General features: G+C 42.3%; 1 protein-coding gene across 1 annotated transcript; it reads right to left on the bottom strand.

The window, feature by feature from the left end:
* Nucleotides 1-4,782: 4,782 nt before the first annotated feature.
* On the bottom strand, nt 4,783-8,122 carry LOC308363949 (von Willebrand factor C domain-containing protein 2-like). Its single transcript, XM_080836871.1, has 3 exons — nt 7,715-8,122; nt 5,949-6,078; nt 4,783-5,439 (listed from the first exon to the last, which is right to left on the bottom strand). The coding sequence occupies exons 1-3, from the start codon at nt 8,054-8,056 to the stop codon at nt 5,243-5,245; spliced, it is 669 nt and encodes a 222-aa protein (XP_080692997.1). The 5' UTR covers nt 8,057-8,122; the 3' UTR covers nt 4,783-5,242.
* Nucleotides 8,123-16,069: the final 7,947 nt, after the last annotated feature.

The following is a 16,069-nucleotide window of genomic DNA, read 5'->3' as shown; positions in this document are numbered from 1 at the left end:
ATGCTTTCACAAATCTGGTTTTGAAGTAGATTTTTGTTTGTTTGTGGTTGGTTGTTGGTTGGATGTTTAGATCTGCAAGGCTTTTTTTTAAATCTGGGGAACCTGGTGCAGAAATCAATCAATTAGTTTCTCTACTGCATTTGGCCCTGATCTTCCCAGATCACCAAATCTCTTAAACACATCGATCTGCTATTGGGGGAGATTCACCTGTATGGGATCTCTTGCTTGCTGCCCCCTACTGGGCATCTGCAGAATGGCTTGTTTTTAAGGATTTTTACAGCTATATTAGCAGATTTGAACCTGATATCTTGGTAGCTTGATTAAGCTTTGCAGAGGTCCTTAGCAGCTGTGTTGATATTTCAAATCACACAGGGCGTACAGTTGTATGCCCTCAATGGGAAGTAGCAATATGTCACAAACTCTACTTATTGTTTACAGAAGCCCCTCAGTTCTTTTAATCTTAAGCTTGTTCTTTTGTTCATTCTTTTGTTTTGTACTGCCTGAAACACCAAACTGATGCCTTCAAGTTGTTTTTGTTATGAGGGCCAATACAAGAATAGGAGTATTTTTATTTCGTTGAGGTCTCTGTTGTGTGAAGTGACGTGGATATCTCTATTGTACTTTCGACAGTTCTCTCACATCCTTACGAAAGAGAACACTATCAGTGAGCTCTATCACTCTCTTTCTCTGTTTATTCAGATGAGCATCAATGCTCGGTGCATTTGCCTTTTTGTTTTTTTCTGTCTTTCTTCTCTTTTGTTTTCTTCCTGTTCGGCCTTCTCTCTCAACCCGTTGCCACTCCTCCCATTGAGCTGTGTGTGAATATGAAGTTGTTTATGTTTTTTTGTTTTTTTGTTGCCGACCTGAACTGAAGATTCAGCTGCTCCGGACAAGAGGGCACAGATTGAGTTCAGGATGTTCGGAGGACCCTTCAGCTCCATCTCGGCTGTCCAGCTGCTGCCTGTTTGTTTGTTTGAGTGTGCTACTGCTGTGGCTGGGAAAAAATATGTTCTGTTCCTTACACTGGATCATTGCTTTTGTTTCACCTGAGGCCAAAAAAAGTGTATAATTCCAGTTCACTAAAGGCCTTAAAAAAGTTTATTTCCTGAAACATTATTTCCTTGTGGGGTATATGGTGGTCAACAAGTCCTTTCAGAATTTTGAAAAAAGTAGCATTGTTGCATTCTTGTCATTTACTGATGAATTGACAGATGCCACTGATACATGTGTGTTCTCAATCTGGCATTAGAAAATTGCCTGATTTTAAAAAACGTTTTACATTTCCTGTAAAAACAAACAGGACGGTACTCGCTTGTTGGCATTTCATGTGCAGCTGAATATCTGCTGGTCCTCGGTGTGCATATTAATGTCAAAGGTAATCTCAATATAATGTTGGTTTGCTATGCTTGCAGTTACCACACGCTGTAATTTCAAGATGTATCAACGTCTTACCATGTTAGGCGTATTTGTATAGGTTGGCCTCACATACTGTATGCTTATCAATTCATGCCACATACCTAAACTCTGTAGTCTTATCAAACGATTCAAGGATTTTGCATATCTAGCAGTAATACGCAGTCATAGTATGCCAAAAGGTCTATGGGACAGGGTGAAATGTTACTGAAACATACTTATGAGTGTGAACGTGGCATGAGCCATTATGTCAATGTCAGGGTTGTCACTGACAGTGTACTTAAAGCATGATCTGTGTGTAGAGTACTCATTTGGCCAGTGGCGGCCCTGGTCTTTTAATGACAAACCCCATATGTGGGTATGTGGGCTCTATCCCAATTGAATTAGGATGTTAGAGTTTGATGTCACTAATCCATGGCATGGTTTGGCCTCTCTGCCTGATCTGTTGGACCTGCCACAGCTTAACCACACAGGCTGCACTGAAACTGGATGAGACACTCTGTCATATTGCCCAGTCTTGAGTTTCTCCCCGTCACCTTGGGGCCTATAAACCATCACGGCTACTCCTGACTGCACACAGAACCACAGCGCAGGGTCTCGGTGTCATCTTACAGCCCAGAGCCCAGTCAGGTCACAGGGGGAGGTGAGGCCGTCGGCTTTCCAGTTCATCGCTTTCTGCTTTTATGTTGCCTTGGGTCAGCAAGCCCACAGATGGACACGCTGTCCCTGACATTATTGTCCTCTATGTACGGTAGCTACTCTCTCTCTCTCTCTCTCTCCCTCCCTCCGACTCTCTCTCTATCTCTATCTCGCTCTCTCTCTATCTTGTGATTTTATTTTTGCCATGTTTCCTAGTCTGAATTTACTCTCAATCTCTCGCTCTTCCTGTTCTTTTCCGTCCCTCTGTTTCTTTCCTTTCTCTCCTCATGTCTTTCTCATTCTTGGGAATTTGCTCTTCTGCTTGGCGTTCACTAAACTGGAAGATAGCTTCTTTTTTCGAGCTCTTTATTTGATTTGTAGGATGGGCAGGACAGCTGTACCACACAACAGGGGCAGTATGACAGGCACTGGAAGCAAACATCTACTGACTGACCGCCTCGGGCATTGGAGCCTGTGGTGCATTTTTAAAGATTTACTGTACCTATATAGGTTTTTGTACGTTGAATGTCAAGAAAATGTTATATCTTATATAGAATGCATAATGTCATATCAAACATACTTTTTATATACAATCAATAAATCTGATGGGCAAATATGGTTTAAAGGTTGTCAGAGGTGTCTTTTTCTGGGGGCTGTGTCTTAAAGTGACTGTCCACTTTTCCCATTGTGGCCGAATTTTGCATGGACAGGAAGGCTTTGCACTGGGACTAACCTCTGCCTTTTTCCAGGCTGTTGTGCTGATTCCACATGGACAAAGTGATGACTGGGGAGTCAGCATTTCCATGGGACTGCCACTGATGGCGCTCATGTTACATTGGTGTAGACGAAAATGATTAGGCCTATTTCACAAATGAATCCAAATGATGGATTGACTAGTGTAGAGGCCACTGACTCACCTTGAAGTGATGTGGGGGGGGAGGAAAGAGAGCATCAAGAAAGAGAAAAACACCCACACTGCAACTGAAATTCTAATTTCAACTGAAGTGCATTCAAGGCTAGCCAAGAGTTTGAGTCACCTTCTAAGACACACATTTCTAGCAAAAGAGCAAAAGAGGTGTTTGTGTGTGTGTGTGTGTGTGTGTGTGTGTGTGTGTGTGTGTGTGTGTGTGTGTGTGTGTGTGTGTGTGTGTGTGTGTGTGTGTGTGTGTGTGTGTGTGTGTGTCTGTGTCTGTGTCTGTGTCTGTGTCTGTGACTGTGACTGTGACTGTGTCTGTGTTTGTGTGTGTGGGTGTGTGTGTGTGTGTGTGTGTGGAATGGGTGAGTGAATGTATGTGTCCATGCATGCATGTCTGCTTGGTGCTGAGTGTGAGTCTGTCAGCCTGTCAGCTCTTCATCACTTGAGGGACGAATGAGGTACAATATAAATCCTGCCAAGACAATTATGTCTACAAAATGTAAAAGCTCATGTGATGGCTCATTACTGAGGGAAAAAAGACTCATTTCAATCTGATATCTTATACTGGGTCAAATCCCATCCACAACAAAAAAAGAACATGACAGTTTTATTAGAGAAGGGGAAATCATGTCCCCAAACTGTCAGGGACACAGACTGTGTAGACTGGGGCAGATTGTGTAATTAAGCTGTGAGTGTGTGCTGTCCCCACTGACAGATCTAATGCATTTTCAACATTATCCCCAGCGGATGGCGGCACATACGCCAACTTCACCCGTTCTGCGATAGGTCGCCCACATACTGCGCACGGAAGAAAATGAAATCTACCAGTTCAGTTTTTATTGTGTACGTATATTCAAGTCATTTCACCTGCCCATAGGGGATACAGAAAGTTATTGCCATACACTAACGGAGACACACTGATACAGTGATACTTGATGCATCTTCAGGCTATGGTGATTTGTGTCCTGGTGTGTATTTTTTAAACAGAAATGTTAGTATTAAGTATACTTGTGTTAGTATACTAGCATGTACCTAGGCCTGACTCCTCCTGGTTTTCCTTACTTTGATCCAGATTACTATGGTAAAGGGGAAAATAACTAACACTACACAAAATAGTTTTATACAAATACCATTTTAATACATACGTATCCCTGTCACACCTGACTTTTTTTTATAAAACTCACAGCTTTATCTGAATGGATCACATATGAAGACATGGTAGAAAGGTACAAATTCAATTCTACAGATCAGCAAATATAAAGGTATATAGTCACAAACTATTTGTGTCATTGATAACTGTCGTAAGCTTTCCACAGCCTATACTGTAGTCAAGTACACAACTAACCATAGTAAAGTAATGTATCATGTTCAACATGATATACATATTGCTTCTTAAAGGCACTCAGTGCCACTTTCGAGGCTTAAAAATAAACATTCAATTTCTAGTCTTTTTTACACGTAGTAAGTTTCAATAACTCCATACCATTACATACCGACATTCAAGCAGCAAAGATGACACGTCGTTGTGTGGTGAGAACTGATAGAAAATCGATAACAACAACAATCGCCGCCATTTTCTTTATTTTTTTTAACCTGCAATAAATAAAGCAGGCTTCCAGTCAATGGAAAAATGGCTTCTCCCCACCGGCGATTGTTGTTGTTTACGATTTTCTATCAGTTATCACCACACAACGACGTCTCATCTTTGCTCCTTGAATGTCGATATGTAATGGTATGGAGTTATTGAAACGTACTACGTCTAAAAAATAGTAGAAATTGAATGTTTATTTTTCATTGAATGTTTACATAAAGTTGCACTGGGTGCCTTTAAGTAATTTACTGAAAACAAGGAATATACTTTAACTTGTACAGCACCACAAGAAGATATATCCACTGATGGATGAGGATGCTGAAATATCCACAAAACCAGCATATACTTTTTTAACTACGTGAAAGTATATAAGGTTTACATAGAAGCAAGCTGTGAAACAACGGTCTTAATGGGTTAGCATGTTTGTTTTTTAGGTAGTATTCATTACTGTATACCTAATCTAATTGCTTGAAAACATGTCTTTGTTTTAATGAGCAGGACTAGCCCCATGACTTTTGGTTAATTTTTTCAATATTGTTAGTTTGAGAAGAATACACACAGTACAACTAATCAATAATAATGAGCACTACTACCACCATAACCCCCATAACTCTCCTTTGGGGCAGGCTTTGTGCTACACACAATAAGCCTCGTTTCAGTTAAGGGAGACCTCCATGATGTAATTAATCAGTCCCCTTTCCTTTTAGGGCTTCCTCCGTTTGGCAGCTCCTCACGTGGGTACAGGTAGCCAGCCGGTTGCCCTCCCAATACCCAGCATCCTGGCCATCGTGGCATCGACACTTGGTACAGGAGTTTACCCACACTGGTTCGCCCCCGGGGATCACCTTGGTCCTAGTGGAATCCACGTAGCAGTTTGGACCTGGGGGTGTCACAGCAGTTTAATGACACGTAAAGCCTCATAACTACAACAATTGAGATTTATAAATGTGACAATGGCACATCTGAGCAAAGGTACATTGAGAAAAGAATGCAAACTGAGGTCATAACTGAATACACTGTGTTCTCTCGTTCATTTTAATATAGTTTGACTCAATAAGAGAGGAAACAGACGTAGAACATCACCATAAAACAATGTTGCAATATTCTGTATTGACAGCAGATGAGGCGTTCCATTATTGCTTGTGATACTTAATCTGACGTGTGCAAGAGTAATTTGTAATTTCACTATACAAGAAACAGGCACCGATGTTATCAAGCACAGTGAATTAGTCACACCCCAGAAGAAGAAATTCTGACATGAAGATTTTCTGCATTTCATTCGGATGCATTATTTGTAATTATTTGTAAGCAGGGCCACACACTCCTGACTCACTGATCTGTTCATAGAGATATTAGTGAGATCATGCAGTTTTCAGGGAGGTCACTTACCATCCTTACACTCAGGACAGCACTTTCCCTTCTGGTACACCGGGTTGACGCAAGGTGGGGGGGCACAATCCGCCACAAGGCACCGTGCAATGCCATCGTCCTCACACGTGCACTGCTCACACTCCGAGGGCTGTCAAACATATGGGACAGCAGACAGTCAGAGAACAGCGATGAAAACATCTCAACGACAATTCCCTGCGACTGACAGAACTCCAGCATCCTTTTTTTATTTGCACTGCAACTTGTTAACAATGACTGGTCACCTGCAAACACTCCCATGAAAGGCCTATTACTCTACTCTTGATATGACAATTTAGGGACATGTAGTGCCTTAAGGAGACCTGGAGAGCTGATGATGATGAACGAACAGGGAGCCACTCAAGAGTGTAGGATGAGATATTCACTCAAATTACTCTCATCATTTCCTCAGGGGGCCCACATTAGCAATAACACCCAGATGAGAAAGACAATGAGGCAAATGTAAATCCTGCTCCAGTCAGTGCCACCAGAGATGGCACTTATTTATTCATGAGGAATAATAAATGCCTTCCTCGAACATGGCTGTTTATGCTACTGCTCTTTTCTTTATTGTATTGATGATGTGAAACATCTAGATGCAATATGCATGCATCACTGGGCGAAGATTTATGATGTCAATCATTTCAGAGGGCATTTGTACCTATCATGGCTTAGATAGGGCTAACTAAACTAATTTGTTGGGAGACATGTCTGATTCCTCATTAATACCTGTGGGTGCTACATTAATAATAAATGGCACCTGGGAATTATACAGCCTCATGTGCCATCTTGAAATGAAATTGGAACTCTGGCTTTTTCTGACTGGCATATCCCTCACATTCATTGTAAACTTGCAAGAGGAAGAAGCACTTGCAATTTGTGAGTGACTAACAAAACAAACTAAAAAAAACCTTGGTATATGGTTATTTTATCAATCTATGTAGAACTATTTCAATTTAATTTTGTGCTGTCACTCACTACATCAATAAATAAGTAATTGTGTAATAGCTTCCATATTTCAGGATACCGACTTGCTTCACGCTTTTATACAATAGCTGTATACTGCCTCCTTGTGGCAGATGTAGATCAGTAAAACCCTTCAGCAACAACCAACAACTCCCCTCATAAAGCAAATCCACAGGACATACTGTGGGCCTACAAGGAGAGTAGAGGCTTGCCTTGCATCTGTGCAAAATAGAAGGGAACAGGGATTTGACAAAATGACCATGGATATAATCTTCACTATCACAAGCAAGCCCTTACATCGTGATGTTTGAAAAGGCATTCTACTTAACAACACATAGGCCTCTGAAATATGTAATTTATTTAAAAATAAATATGAAAATCAATGATTTCCTTAATGAGGAAATAAAATGGGTGTTTCAAAGATTAGCCACTAGGAGTCGCTATAGGCCTAGTCTAATTTAGAGAACAAACATTTGCCTACGTACAGAATTGTGAAATTCATGAAGCCTCAGAACTAATTGTGAGATATCAACATCATTAAAGGCCTTTTTTGGGGACATTTTCGATATCCCAGGACACTCTTAGGCTAGTAATAATTGATTTGTCTATAGCCAGTGATAACTGTTTATTGACTAGAATTACTTTAAATCATCAAAACCTGAAAAAATGCATTGGCCTATATGGGAGATTTATAGCCTTTTAAAGAACGATTGATAAAATATACACATGTTGTTGTTGATTATATGGAAGCCCTGAAATCAGAATTCCACTGTAAACTCTACCTGGAACTGTTCACCCAAATCGTGCACCTCACCACGGTACTCGCAGCCGATCTTCTCGCACCTTGGGCAACAGTCAGTTGGGTAGTGGCTGACATGGATGCAGGCTGGAGGTAGGGACGTGCACTCGGTTCTAGCACAAGCCGAACCATCAGCCGTGCATTCACACTGGGTGCAGTGGTCTGAATCCAAGAAGTACCATTCCCCCACGTAGTAAACGCTCCCGTTCGCCTCGCATGTGTTCTCGTGCCCAGCAACAGAGAAAGCCACGCTGCATTGAACATGGACCAACAGTGCCAACCAAGTCTGAATAATCCCCATCGGGTTATTCTTACACCAACTCATTTTTATCGAATAAGTTATACGCAGCAACGCTTTATGAGTAACCTCCGGTAATAAACGTATTCTTAAAATATCAGTTAAAGCTTTCAAATATGATCTACATTTTGAGCTGCAAATATTCCAGTTACTTGTTGCAAATCGTCCCGAAGTGTTCTCAGGTAGTCCTGCGCTGCACTTTTGAGGACTGCAGCTACCACGCAGAGAAACATCTACGCCTCTGTTGGGGTTATGTTTCAATTTACACGTGACAACCGAATACCAGAATATTGATGGGCAGCAATGCCATTCCCTTTTGTTAAAGGCTATCTAACTTTTAAGCTTACATTTGCCCATAGCAATAGCCTACATGTATGGGAACTTTACGTTCGTTATTGTTCGAGTTATCGGATTACTTCTGGAACTTTTTTTGTGAAAACAAATACAGTGTATAGTCTTATTTATGGCAAATGAAAATAACATGATGTTAAACTGTAGCCCGCAATTTACTTAAAAGCCACTGCCTATCTAGGATAAGAAATGTTTAATATCACCGACGTTGTAATCTCGCGATGGTTTCTGCTTGGATACAGGAATGTTTACTCTAGATACAGGAAGTGTTTCAGTTCGGTAAGTGGTTTCCACAAATGTTGCTAAAGTAAAATTTTACACGTTAGACTTCTGCGTACACAGTAACAAAAAATACACGTGTCTTAGTTACACATCACATTAAGCTCTGTATAATCATTGTGTAGCAACTAGCTGTGTCGGCTTGTTTAAACCGAATCATTTGCATGGCACCAAATCTACATAGGCGAGGCTTCTCTCCAGCTAGCTAAACAATTTAGATTGAACAAATTTGCCCAGTGAACGCTGAAATATAGATCATTTGTTTTTATGTGGATACAAATGAATCCAAGTTCATATTCTGTTGTTTATCTCTTTACTCTTTCCAGGCAGTTAGGACAAAGAGATCTGTGGAGTAACTTATGGAATCACTAAATCGTATAAATGGAACAATTTCAACGGCAGCATTCTCTGTGGAATTTAATTGAGCAGTACGTCCCGGACTCAGAACTTGCCGAGGTCCGCTCCCTAATCGGCGAAGCACTGATCGATGTGTATACAGACCTGTACTCAGAGGTAAGATGCTCACTGATGCTGCAGCCTGCAGTAGTAACGCAGCAGTGCAGTGGTGTTCCTAGTTTAAATTAGAGATCTATTCTCGAGAAAAACGGAGTCAATAAGATCCGCTTCCATGCTATGGCTAAACAACATTTTTACTGTTTGTTGGCAAACATATTCTCATTGTCTTCTAAAGTATTCAGGCATTTTAGAGCTTCTGGATGTACTTAAGAAGGTTGGGTAAAACCAGGTCACAGGGTGGTTTGCACCAGTGACTGCTTCCTGCTCCCCAAAATCAAAGATGTAATGGGCGGCAATCGTTCTGCACTCACTAACCCTTTGCCACAAGGTCATGGTCTACAGCAGCCTGATTCACAGGAGATATGCTAGCTCCCTTTCATGTTTATCTCAGGATATGAAGCCATGGCCATTTCTTGGACAGCGGCCATATGTCAGTGAGCTCTGAAATGGGTTTTCGAGCTTTTAAGGTAGCCTACCAAAAGGGGGTTTCTTTGCTGGGTTTGTGAGGGGTCTGTTTTCATTATATAATGAAGATATGTGTTTTTGTAAGCGACCATGAGTGAAGAGTTGAAAGGAGTTGAAAAGAGGTGAAACTTTAAAGCCTTTAAAGAAGATATATGGTTCAAGTATTTTAGTTTAAATGGACATCAGGTCATAGTCAAGAAGATTGTTTGTCTTGAAAAATTGTGGAATGATAGAAGGGTCAAATGTGGTATTATCCAGGCATTGCTTTATAAAGCAGAGGCCTGGTTTTCTAACTGCTGGTACATTAAAAAGGAGCTTCTCCTCCGCTACCCTGACTGTCTGGGTACATGTTGCCACACAAGACTGTAAAAAACTGCAATCAACAACTCCGAACTACCCAGCAACAGCCATTCACGTCGTAAACACCTCAGCCCAGAGTGGCCGTGACTGGGGGAGCTGTGAAGCAGACGGCTTCAGGTCAGCAAGGGCACGTACGCCGTCTGTGCCCAGGTGAGGAGAAGGGGAAGGGGAAGGGGAAGGGGTGGTGGTTAGGGCAACCCAGGAGCAGAGCTCCCTCGCACTGGTCTCAGCCTTCCCCTCTGGTCAGCTGCCAGCTTTGAAGTGTGCTCTGGGGTCTGGCAGTGTTTTTGCGGGTTGAAATGAGAGACTGATGGCAGGTACAGAGAGTGTTAATAGAGAACAGACTGTGTGCACAGAGGCACTAGCAATGGAAGTTATCAACATTAAATCTTTCTTTTTGGTGGGAATTGCCAGAAAAAAATATTTGCAGATTCTTTTCCATAAGACTGTGATATTTCCACTTCCCTGAAGGTGCTGTCAATAAAAGTTAGGGGTCAAACTTTAAGAGGAAAACCAGCCATGGGTCTCAAAGTCAGCAATATGGTGTGGTGTGGTAAAAAAAACTGTGCAAACCCCTGGAAAACAAGTAGACTTACTCCCAAAAGAAATCCAGCATTTGAATATATCATTCATTGACTCCTTATTCCATTGTGCTTTAAAAATGTCTGCTCATTGTTTAATTTGGAATGTTGTTAGGTGGAGCTGTGGGAGCAGATTTGGAGGGACTCGCTCTCCACCCAACAGTGCAACAGGCCGAACTCTACTCCATCACCTCTGGCTGACCCCCCGGCTATCAAAGCCCTGCTCAAGGCTGAGATCCAGCTGCTGCTGCTGTCGGTGAGAGAGAGGGCGGCCAGGGAGGGCAGGTAAGGAGACCCGTCACAGGGTAGTCTCACCGCCTTCTCAGATTCAGTACTGGGAGGCTGCTCTGATTCAGTTGTAAGTCTGGTGTGGTGTTTATTAGGATTTACTTACTTTAGTGTTAGTGTTTTATTAGGACTTATCAGTTTCTTATTACAGATTGCCACGCCAGCAGTTTTTGAAGGGACGGGAACACTAAATGGTCTTGAAACCTCTTTAGTTCAGGAAATGGAGAATGTTTTGAATGTGAAACTTGATGTTTTGGAGATTTTATCATCATGCCTGTTTAGTTTTATTAAGCATCGTGACATTTGTTGATTGAACACCCAAAAGAAAAGGCCCATGTCCCTTTAGAATAGAATGAAAGGGTTAACAGCGGTGGTGATCTGGCTGCAGACACTAAGAGGCACATCCAGCTCATTCCGTCTTACATAAATGCATAGTTATCCTGCATTGGCAGATCCTTTAGTGGTTATACCACTAACAAAGCCTTTTGTTGTATTGGTGAATATGTGGTCATTCTCCTTGTGGGGCCCCACTCTCAGACCTTCAAGCCACCCATTAGCCTCTTTGACATTTTTTGTGTCACAGGTGACTAATGGCCTGACCCCAGAGGAGAACTTTGGGTCCTAGGGACTAAGAGGCGGGCTTCAAAGGTCAAGGCCTATTTTACATGTTTTATTGTATGTGACTGGTTGTTCCATAGTAAATGCTGGCAATTTAGTTGCAAACGGTCCAGAGAGAGGGAATAAGAACAACAGCCCTGGAAGAAGTTGAACAAAATTGTCTGTAAATGTCATGACTGGCAGAAACTGAGCATAGTTTACCGCCCTGTCTTCTTCCAGGAAATGTCTCACCTATCCTAAATCATGTTGAGGACCTTCACTGTTTTATAATGGTTGCCACTCAGTGATAGAGCCATTTTAAAGCCTTTTAAAACTATTTGAGGGTGGAAGTAAGGAATTGAACATTAAGGGGTTTTACACATTTACAGAAGATCAGCCTTTAAACGATTGTACTATTATAGTATGCCAAAACGTTGGCATTAAAACCACTTGTTCACTTAAATGCTACTTTGAAGTGACACAATAGTCAGACACAATAGCAGTAATCCTTTTTTTGGTGGCACACTCTTCGTAAACCAAGGACCTCAAGCAATGTCTTGTTGCATTTCCTTAACTCTGACGTCTATTATTTGAAAAGGATGGAGCACAGCCGGACACTTGCTGACTTGACTGGTTTCGGTGGCCTCCTGTTCTTCAACAATGCAACCGGATGACTATTTCTTTTCTCCGTAGAGAAGTTGTTTACAGGTGCCAATAAGACAGAAGGCACGGCCATCACTCAGCAACTGAGGAGATGTTGGAAAGAATGCCGTCTCCACCTTTAACTTTTCCCGTCTCTATAGAAAGACAGACAATACCATTAATTGGTCATATTATCTTCTGAAAGAACGCTTTGTGTTGCGAGTAGTTGGTTACGCTAGTCTGCTTGTTTGTGATGTTCATTAAGTTCCTAAATGGCTCCAGAAGCTACCATGATATTTATCACATAGGTACATCTGTTCTCATTCATGTACTATAAATGGGTAGGAATCCATCAGTGCACATGACTAGTCTCTTTGGTGCTGTGTGCTGCCATTCTGGCCCCTTTGATCACTCCATTAAGGTCCTTACTGTAAATCAGCTGATCTGCTTTGAGGACAAAGCGGGATCATTTTCCTTTAATATTGCTCCAATGGCTGACTTTCAGGTCCGGCTAAAGCAGGAAGCTGTTGACTCTGTGTCGCCGTGAGCTCACAGACCCCGCCATTGGCGGCTAAACCTCTGAAAGCGAGCCGATTTAACAGAGATTGTTGGCAGTTTTGTTTTGTTTTGGGTTTATTTATTTTTTTACTTCTCTTTTCTTTTTTTCGACCACTTTTCTTCCCTCTTGTGTGGTCAGCCCCCTCGCTATTGTCTCAGTGATTTGTTTTGGCCATTCGCAGTTGAGCTGCACCTGTCCCATTATGTGGGCGGGGGGTGCGCTGAATGCCTCTTTGAAAGAGGACCTTACTGTGGTTGGGTGAGCAGCGAATGGTCCCGGCCCTTAAAAGCGTCCCAAAAGGGCTCCCTAAATCTCTGGCGGAAACTAGCATAACAATCAGGAGCAGGAACTGGGAACCTCAAAATCTGTGTGCGCAAGTATTTCACATGTAGGCAGTTTATCAGTCCCAAAGAAGCGGGATCTCAATAGGTCTCTTTTTATGTGAAAACATGGCATGTTTTCTGACGTACCTCCTCCTTTTTTGAAGTTTCGAGTATTCTATGCCATCTTTGTTGAAGCGATTAGAACTCCTCCCTCCTTTGCTGCGAGCACCTCTAAGCCGCTTACTGATCTCCGCTAGCACCCACAATGTTGCCTCTGTTTCTATCATTATTCAAATCCAACACCACCCCACCCCCCAACCCCCACACACACCCCAAACACACACACACACACCCCACAGTCCACCAGTTCCTCGGCTGGGAAATGTGAGTCATTCCACTTCCTTTATCACAAAGAATCAGTCCAAGCTTTAGACTGCTGTTAACACACGACCGGATCCATTACGCTAAGGTGTACCCAAACTCACTTTATGCCAGAATTCCACATGATTGTGTTGCTATCCGATTCTGAGATACAATGAGCATTACACTCTGTATGTTAAATGAAAACAATGTATGGATCAAAGACCCCCGGGGTTCATAAGGGTAGTAACTACGTACATAACTGTAGCCTAGACTTTTAAGAAATGCACAGAACCTGCACAGAACCTGCACAGAACCTGCACCGAATCTCGTCCTCTCAGAGAACCCTTTGCTACCAAAGCCAAATGCGAACTCCTTAGAGGGTTGAATCGAATACGTTCCTCGATGAGGCAAAGCATGTCATATGAGCCACTGCCTGTATTTGCACTCATATTAAAGTTTTTTTTTTTTTTTTTTTTTAATCTCAGTGAGGTTTAAAATTGTAGTTGTTAGTTACACACTGTCATTAGGCTCTCCCCCTTGCAATACGTCAAGTATCTACCATGGTGGACTGACCATGAACCACTTTTATTGTAGGAATTCTACATTTGTATCATTGTATCCTTTCCACAGGCAATAGAACTGGTAATAATAATGTAAAGTGTTTTTGGTAGATGTTTGTAGTGGTTTACATCCATATAAATGCTTTAAACATTTAAACCACCACAGTTTTGATTGTGCCAATAGTAACTGTAGTGGTGCAATACTATACCACAGCTTGTCATGTGTTATCACAAACAGGGTCAGGCTGTGTATAGGATTGTAGTGTCTATACTAGTGTAACTTTGATTAAGAATCTAGTTATCTATAGCAGGCCTCCCTGACACTGAATCTAATTCTACCTCCCTGTCCTGGCCCCCTAAAACACACTGCATACACAACACACACACACACACACACACACACACACACACACACACACACACACACACACACACACAGAGTCTTCCACAGCTGGGGAGTGTAAGGGCTCGTTTCATGGCTGGAGAGGTTAGCGTGTGTTGAGAGGCAGAGGTGGCGGTGCCACTGCTTCACTGCTTCCATCTGTTCAGCATGGCCATCTCCACAGCATAACCCCAGACTGCAAGTGTCCCACCTGAACCTGCTGTGCCATCACAACACAGTGTGTGTGTGTGTGTGTGTGTGTGTGTGTGTGTGTGTGTGTGTGTGTGTGTGTGCCCTCTGCCAGGGATTGCATTTTATCCAGAGTGCTTTTCTTTTGTTGTTTATATTTTAAATAATTTTTTAGTTTTCCTTTAGGTTGAAAGGTTGTAATTCTGCTTCATTTGAATTCATGACAGACAAATGTTTGGGCCTATGTTTGGCCTGAATGTCCAGTCCATACTTTTTGTCCATACTAGGTTTGCAGCACGCTGAACAGTGGCTCTTTATCCATAGGAATGAATAATGTAGGCGCTGCATTATGTCATTTACTCCTTCAGACAGAAACCTAGTAATTTCGCCCCACTGTCTCCTTTAAATGCTACCACTTGTTTTAGTAATGTTATTGAAAGGGTTTGACAACATACAAATTATCCCTACAAAGATACATCTGTGTCTATTTACCCCAACTGTAAAGAAACTGTAGAGAATGAGAGAGTTTGTACAGTCAGTGTTTTACCTGTCTATTCTTCTGGTCTCTGACATAGCACCCCATTCAGTGCCGGTAGTCAATTATTGAAGGGAGGCGCTCTCCTTTGAGTGCTTACTCCATACTAACTCAATACTGGACCCATTCTTATCATTTTAGTCCCTAGAAAATGTTTTGACCCAGAAAGATCTAAAAGAAAATAGGGCAGAGCTTGAAAAACCCTGAATTTCCCTTTAAGATGTCAGAGAGTGGAGTTTACTCACTGTACAGCTCTGTATCCACTGGCTACTGTTACATGCAAACAAAAACAAAAAATGTAAATAGCACATGGGGGCCCCCTGAGTAGCTACTGGGCCCTAGGCCACTGCCTAGCTCACCTATGCCACGGCCTATTTACGTTACCCCAGCACACCTATCCTCTAATGTCCTGTTCTGGGGAAAGAGTAAGCATCTAGATGTTCTTATCGTGATTAGCTTAAAAAGTTGGATTATATTCCTGCTTTATGTTTAAATGTAAAGGTATGTGGTATGTACTATGTATCAGGAGTGAATCTGTCTCTTCCTCATGTGGTATGATGACTCTTATGTGTGTTTTAGAGATGGAGATGCAGCGCTGTCCCGATACAGTCCCAGTGTGGTCAGTTACGTCCTCTCCAATGGCCCTGAGACTCCCAGAAGCACTCCGGAAAACAGGGACACACCTAGCCGATCACAGTCCAGACAGAGCCAAAATGGAAATAGGTCAGTCTGTCTTTCTTACTGTATAATGCCTGATTATGGAAAAGAATTGACTCCAGTGGAATAATGTCATGGGTTTTCCTCAGGTCTGGTTCTCAGCTCTCCTCCGTCTCCAGCCTTGAAGACGAGGTTGAGTCCATGAAGATGAAGTTGAACGTCTCCCATGTGGACGATGTGGTCTCCCACCTTCAGTGAGTGTTTGACATTCTGGACACAGAGCCCCTGCCTGCAGAACACACTGAGCTCTCAAGTCTGGCAGTGCCGTGTTGCACGAATGCTTTAAGTCAGCCTGTTTTTTCCACCCTTGCATTCCTTATGGATGAGTTCCCC

The sequence above is a fragment of the Sprattus sprattus genome, assembly GCF_963457725.1.
Source record: "Sprattus sprattus genome assembly, chromosome: 4".
Classification (NCBI taxonomy): domain Eukaryota; kingdom Metazoa; phylum Chordata; class Actinopteri; order Clupeiformes; family Clupeidae; genus Sprattus; species Sprattus sprattus.
Note: the sequence above shows the minus strand (reverse complement) of the source record. Positions and strands in the feature narration are given on the sequence as shown.

What these genes read in the sequence shown, in the direction of transcription:
- LOC308363949 (XM_080836871.1), bottom strand. Translation starts at nt 8,056, where the DNA reads ATGAGTTGGTGTAAGAATAACCCGATGGGGATTATTCAGACTTGGTTG. An exon ending in ATTTGGGTGAACAGTTCCAG is followed by an intron (nt 6,079 to 7,714) that starts GTAGAGTTTACA and finishes TATGTTTGACAG; the next exon opens with CCCTCGGAGTGTGAGCAGTG. An exon ending in CTGTCCTGAGTGTAAGGATG is followed by an intron (nt 5,440 to 5,948) that starts GTAAGTGACCTC and finishes TGACACCCCCAG; the next exon opens with GTCCAAACTGCTACGTGGAT.